This window comes from Ascaphus truei, chromosome 6 (genome assembly GCF_040206685.1).
Source record: "Ascaphus truei isolate aAscTru1 chromosome 6, aAscTru1.hap1, whole genome shotgun sequence".
In the NCBI taxonomy this organism is placed as follows: domain Eukaryota; kingdom Metazoa; phylum Chordata; class Amphibia; order Anura; family Ascaphidae; genus Ascaphus; species Ascaphus truei.
Genome location: NC_134488.1, coordinates 135,121,883 through 135,128,370, shown reverse-complemented (window position 1 = coordinate 135,128,370; position 6,488 = coordinate 135,121,883). Strand labels below are relative to the sequence as shown.

At 42.6% G+C, this 6,488-nt stretch overlaps 1 protein-coding gene across 1 annotated transcript; it reads right to left on the bottom strand.

Annotated features, from left to right (window-relative positions):
- Window positions 1-213: 213 nt before the first annotated feature.
- On the bottom strand, window positions 214-5,839 carry LOC142497948 (phospholipase A2 inhibitor and Ly6/PLAUR domain-containing protein-like). The gene is made up of 5 exons (XM_075606420.1): window positions 5,682-5,839; window positions 4,154-4,267; window positions 3,347-3,505; window positions 2,837-2,986; window positions 214-666 (listed from the first exon to the last, which is right to left on the bottom strand). The coding sequence occupies exons 1-5, from the start codon at window positions 5,731-5,733 to the stop codon at window positions 506-508; spliced, it is 636 nt and encodes a 211-aa protein (XP_075462535.1). The 5' UTR covers window positions 5,734-5,839; the 3' UTR covers window positions 214-505.
- Window positions 5,840-6,488: the final 649 nt, after the last annotated feature.

Sequence of the window (6,488 nt, the reverse complement as noted above, 5' to 3'; positions counted from 1 at the left end):
GCCGGCAAGGGTGAGGTGAGGTTGTAAGGATGAGGTTGTAAGGATGAGGTGAGGTTGTAAGGATGGTGAGGTTGTAAGGATATCCCTGCTTCAGCACAGGTGAATCAGGGAAATGGATTTCGTAGGCTCGCCCATCTCCACTCCCATACACCATACTAAGTTCAGCAGAAATACGCTGACGGTCACATTTTTATGATAAACACAGTCGTGTCATGCTTGCAATAGCTCCATCTTTATTGATGAGAAGGCAGAACTAAGCCTTGGGATGGATGGACACGTAGAACCCAAGCCTTTAAATGCAAAGTAAGGTGACAGCAACCATACAGGTAATGAATAGCGATGTCACATAGATGATATTGTTGCTGTACAATAGTGGTGCAAGAGAATTAACTCTCCTAAATATCGGCCCTGTACTGTGCATGCATCATATTACTAAACTTCACACAGGTTGCAACATGCATTTGGATAAGAACTTGCCAAGCATTTGTATAGTGAAAATGTGTTCTTATTTATGTCTTTTCCTGCAGTAATTATCAGACGTGGTGGCATCACGGCAGGCATAGGTCTTTTGGGATATTTCACGGATCCCAGGTGAAGCTTTGAAACCGAGCGCACATCCCGGTTTGTAAACGCAGCCCTTCAAAGCGTACCTCACAACAGATAGATCTGCAGAGAGACAAGATAACAAGGCTCACGTCTCATGCATGCACAGCATGCACAGAATGCAACACAAAGTGGTCTAATTGCAATTCCAGGACTTGTCCTTCCTTCCAATAGGCAAAGGGACATACAGTATGTATGAAGGCAAAAGGAGAATTCTCAGCAAAACTGGGCCAGAATTGCACCACTGATGCATTGATACATACTGTAGGGGCCTAGTCATTCAACTCTGATAGTGCCAAAAAACACAAATACAATGGTATGTAATTTGACACATTTAAAATTGGGTGTATTCACCGTATTCATTAAGAATTATGGCAACCAAATAACTGCATGGTAATAAATCCCAATTGTATACTGTTTTCATGTGATCTGCTGCAGAAATGTATATATATATATATATATATATATATATATATATATATATATATATATATATAGCGAAGGTTATTGCTTCCACTGGTGTGTTATTGTAGGACATAATGTGTTAGCAGTACTGTGGAAACTCTGGGATATTCTGTGTTATAATGCAGTATTTTGTGTTAGCAATGGAAGCAATGAAGTCTACTCCATGTGCTTTTTATAGGTGGTGCGCTCATTGTTTTATTTTTTCATGAACCCCCTTATATTCAATAGGGCTACCAAGGCTTTCCTTGAGCTGACACTCAAGCGGTTAATTATCCATTTATTGAATATTGAAACAATTTTTATATATACAGCTCAACCCCGTTATAGTGCGGTCCTCAGAGGCCACCCGATCCGACGGCGCTAGAACCGGGGTCGCGCTATTTTTTTTTAAAAATGGCCGCCGCGCGCCCGATTGGGAGGAGGGAGGGAAGAGGTGGCCGGCAGCCCTACACGTCCCCCAGCAGCCACCATAACTTCCCCTAGCAGCCTCACTTCCCCCAGTAGTCCACACCGATCCCCCCCAACCAGCCACGTTCGATCAACACCCCCAGCCAGCTCCGCCCCCACACCAGCCCGCCAGCACCGCTCTGACTCCCCCACCAGACTCGCTCCGAGCAACCCCCCCCGATGCCAGCTCCGCTCCCACCCCCCCTCCCGATGCCAGTTCCGCTCTGACACCCCCCACTCCCGATGCCAGCTCCGCTCCGACATCCCCCTCCTCCCGATGTCAGCTCCGCTCCGATCTCATCAGCTGACACCAAAGGTAGGGAGGGGGAGTGGGAGGGGGGTGTGAGTGTGGAGTGTGCTGTGAGTGTGTGCTGTGAATGTGTGCAGTGTGCTGTGAGTGCAGTGTGCTGTGAGTGTGTGCAGTGTGCTGTGAGTGTGTGCAATGTACTGTGTGTGTGATGTGAGTGCAGTGTGCTGTGAGTGCAGTGTGCTGTGAGTGTAGTGTGCTGTGAGTGTGTGCAGTGTGCTATGAGAGTGTGCTGTGAGTGTGTGCAGTGTGCTGTCAGGGTGTGCAGTGTGCTGTGAGTGTGTGCAGTGTGCTGTGAGTGTGTGCAGTGTACTGTGTGTGTGATGTGAGTGCAGTGTGCTGTGAGTGCAGTGTGCTGTGAGTGTAGTGTGCTGTGAGTGTGTGCAGTGTGCTATGAGAGTGTGCTGTGAGTGTGTGCAGTGTGCTGTGAGGGTGTGCAGTGCTCAAACCGTGTTATAAGCGAATCGCGCTATAACAGGGTTGAGCTGTATAAATGTCATCATCATCATCTTCAATCCTTGTCAATCCCCCGCTGGATGAAGGCTTCCCCAATGATCTTCCAGGTACCGTGACGAGGTTGGCGGCTTGAATCATGTTTTGATCAAAAGATGCAACCAGAGGACTCCTCTGTTACACGGACTTAGGTTCTAAATGTAATAATGTCCCTAGTATATTTAAGTCCAATTGGTAGGAGCGCGCGGTTTGCTGAATCCACGGATTGGATTGTTAAAATCCATCCACGGATTGTGGAATTTGCAGATTGAATGGTTGTTTTTTTAAAAAAAATATATCCGCAATCGCCATTTTTGAGATTGAAAGGACCAAAGGAAACGGCCGACCCGCGGTGAATCTAAATCCGGCAAAAAAATCAGCCATCTCTAATGGTGAGCTGTAGTACGGCTGCATACGCAGATATGCACTTATCTGAGTTTCATATGCTCAAAGTTATTAGATGTAGAATGCGTTGCATATTGTATCTCCATCAGGTACATACACATTCTTTTACATAGTTACCTGCGCGCTCCACTGTTCCTACATAGGTCAAACATGCCGTCTCCTTCCCCCTGCAACGCACAACATCTCGGCTGGAACATTCTTCATCCGTGTTGTTTCTAAAACAGGACTCGCACAAAAGACCATTTGGTCGGCCACTATTATTGGGAACTGAAAGAAAAGATGGGATCAGATTTATACGGGACAGAAAAAAGGGGAAAGAAAATGTAAAATGCAGACATTCAGGAGTGTGAATAAAGTAATATAATAAGAGAATTGATGCATAGACATTGAGTTCAAATAAATAAAATAGAGTAGCAGAGAGGAGTGTAGTAGCGAAATAAAGAAGGGTATACTGCATGTATAACGTAAATACACTATATATTCCCATTGGAAATTATTTGAGGCCTTATTTTTTGGGGCCTTTGCATATCAGATGTTGGCTTGCTGGAATCAGATTATCCCCACAACTTCATAGAAACAAAATCTGCTGGTTTAAGATACGTAGCTCAGGAAATGTGTGATACGTACCCTGATATGTTGTGTTCTGATTGCAGTTTTCACTTTTGCAGTATTTTGAATTAATAAGAAGCTTTATTCCAGCATCATTGATGAGAGAGAAAAGAACATCAGTGGTACCCAGTCCCTCAACAGCACAGCCCTTGTACAGTGTTGGGTATTCAATGTTTTCTAGAGGTACATACATAGGGAAGGACGAGTAATATTATAAAGAGATAATGGTACAGAGAAAGAAGGGTCCAACATTGGCGCTAGTCATCCATTCCCAGCATAACTCATCATAGAGACTGAATAAACCCGTGGGAGCCCAGATTTACTACTTTCTGCTAGCCCTGGAGTCTACAGAGTTACATAGTCACATGTTAAATAGTTACATAGTAGATTGAAAAAAGACGTACGTCCATCAAGTTCGACCTATGCTAAATTTAGATGACAGATACTTTAGCCTGTATCCCTACTTACAGTATATTGATCAGTATTTTCATCTGCACTTGGAACCTGTTCAGCTCCCCATGTTTACTTTCAGTGAAGAATCTCCATCATATCTAATTTATCCCGACTCTCGTGTTTTGAAGCTTGTTATGTAATTGGAGAACTTTTTCTTCCTCATATCTATGTTGTAACCTTTTTCTGCATTTTACTTCCTCTGTCTCCTTTCTTCTAGAACTTACATTCTCACCTGCTTAGGTCTCTGCTCATATGATGAGGGGAATTGCATTTACTACAGTATTTACTGTATAGCTTTTTATTATTTGTGAATCTCCAGGAGGTATGTGTATGACACACATACTGTACAAAACTGTAAGGTTTTGTACATACCCACAACACAGCTCTCCGACACCGTAATACATCCTAACTCCTTGCAATCAATTGTTACTCCTTCACAGTCTTTTCTGTTTCGTCCCAGACAAGTGGTGCAGTTCTCACAGCAAACTAGAATAAAAAGCAAAAGTATAAACCATTGTACAGAATGCTATAACCAACAATAGATTATTTAAGCCTCTACTTGACTAAGGCTGCGATTATACAGCCGAACTGCAAGACGCGCTTCTGTGATGTCACAATTGCAACGTTGCTGAGTGACATGTACACAAGCACATGCTGCTGCACACGTGATGCTGCAGGCTGAAATCTGTTATTTGATTGGACGGCCGCGTCACGTGACGCGGCAGTCGCAACACCGAAAACAAATGTTAAAAATGCTTCCACTGTCGCCCGCATTGCAGTAGCAAGCGGGGAGACAGTCGCATTTGGTATATGCAGTTTTCACGTAGGTTTCTGACTTGTTTTTGCGCCGCGCGGTGTCGCTACGGGCGACACCACGGGCCTTTTTCTGTATCATCGCAGCCCATAACAGCCTTGGAACAGAGTAGTAAGACAATAGCACGCATGTGTCTCTGTGTAAGTTTCATGGATATGTAAACCCACCCAAGTCCATTTTAGTGTACTCGGAACCTCAAATTGAAAAAAAAAAAGGACATCTTCCCATCTTTAACTCTTAGGCTCTGTAACTCTTAGGCTCTGTAATATCATCATCGCGACTGACGTTACCTCGCCCGTTAAATCATCGCGTTAACAGCAGCACGGTATTGGAAATTAGCACTATTGGTAACGATGGTTAAGGCAGTTAATGTGTTATTTCCACTGTTAGTTTCGGTAACAAGGTTAATAACATCTGTATATTGTTATGTTGGACTTAAAGTTGAAGTATTAAAATGAAACTTTTTGGATATTCCCATTTTTGCTTTGGTTTGTTAGGTACACCGGTGTACCACTTTTAGCTGTGAGTGGCTGTGAGCACACACTGCCTTTTTATAGGGAAACTATTGTGTTCATTACCATCACAAATATTTAAGATTTCCCTGTCTGCTGCTTCTCCATATCCCCATCAGTCTGCTCAGAGTTCAACAATCCCTGAGCAAGTTCCTTCACTTTCATCCCCTTCACTCTTCGAGCTTACCACCTTTACCTTTATCCTAGTGTTTGTCAACCATCTCCTCAAAGAACCTCAGCAAGGCCAAGCTTTGGGGATATCCAATTATTCACATATACAGGGCCATTACTTTATCTGCAGAAATGTCACAGAAAATGTTGCAGCATTACTGGGGTATTGTTGGGGATTGCCCCAGATTTTCCAAGGCAAGTTTTAGAATACTTATCAGCGCACCTGTATTTTAAGTGTATACATTGGAGATTGTAGATCCAGTATAACCAATCAATAGACAATCTTGTCTGGTACCACTATTTACTGCATTTACTGCATATTAGTACTTATTTTTCCCCATCACAGACTTTATCCCAATACTTACCTTTTTTGGCAATGGCTGCAATGCATAATTGATCTCACCTGTAGATATCAGAGCTCCAACTACGCAGAGCAATGTATTGCAAAATGTCATGGTGATGGTTGATTGGTGGGACTGGATCCTTCTGCCTTCAATCTCTTCTTCTGGTTATGGCAAATTCAGTTTACATTAGTGGTATTTGTACCCAGTTTGTAGAAGAGGGTGCAGTCTTATGCATCAGAGTCACTTGTTGTGCCAACCAACCTGTCCCCACGCCTTCATGGAAGAGTCAACAAAATAATTGGAAAAGCCCTTTGGCATACATGGTGAGTAGGAAGAGGCCAGATTGTATAATGTTTATCTTACCATTTTTATTAGTATTCTTAGGGGCCTGTGGTGGATGTTACAGCAGCTGCAGGTTTTCCCTTGTCTAACCGCACAGTTTGACAAGGGACATAAGTAGTGGAATTAAACTTGATAACTAGCCATATTCTCACATCGCATTGTATACAGTACACCGCCTCTATTAAAATTGACATTCTGTGTGTGGTTAAACCACACAAACGTTCTTTTGGTTTGAGGCGGGATTAACATAACTTCCAATATTTGAAATAAAATTATTAAAACAAATATTTCTGAAAATAATTTGAGTTTGTGTTATATTTAGATAAATAGGTTTAAAAAAAAAAATTAAATGTCCCACAACATAAAGTGCCTTCAATTTTGAGATAACAAATATGCTCATAAATTCAGAATGATATACTGTAGGTCATTTAGGTAATAAGTTATGTGCTCCCCATGGTCCCTAAACAAGACATTACATGAAAATGCTTCCTTCCTCAATAACATGAAATAACTTGTTAATACGA

What these genes read in the sequence shown, in the direction of transcription:
- LOC142497948 (XM_075606420.1), bottom strand. Translation starts at nt 5,733, where the DNA reads ATGACATTTTGCAATACATTGCTCTGCGTAGTTGGAGCTCTGATATCT. An exon ending in TGGAGCTCTGATATCTACAG is followed by an intron (nt 4,268 to 5,681) that starts GTGAGATCAATT and finishes TTTTTATTCTAG; the next exon opens with TTTGCTGTGAGAACTGCACC. An exon ending in AGGAACAGTGGAGCGCGCAG is followed by an intron (nt 667 to 2,836) that starts GTAACTATGTAA and finishes GTCTCTCTGCAG; the next exon opens with ATCTATCTGTTGTGAGGTAC.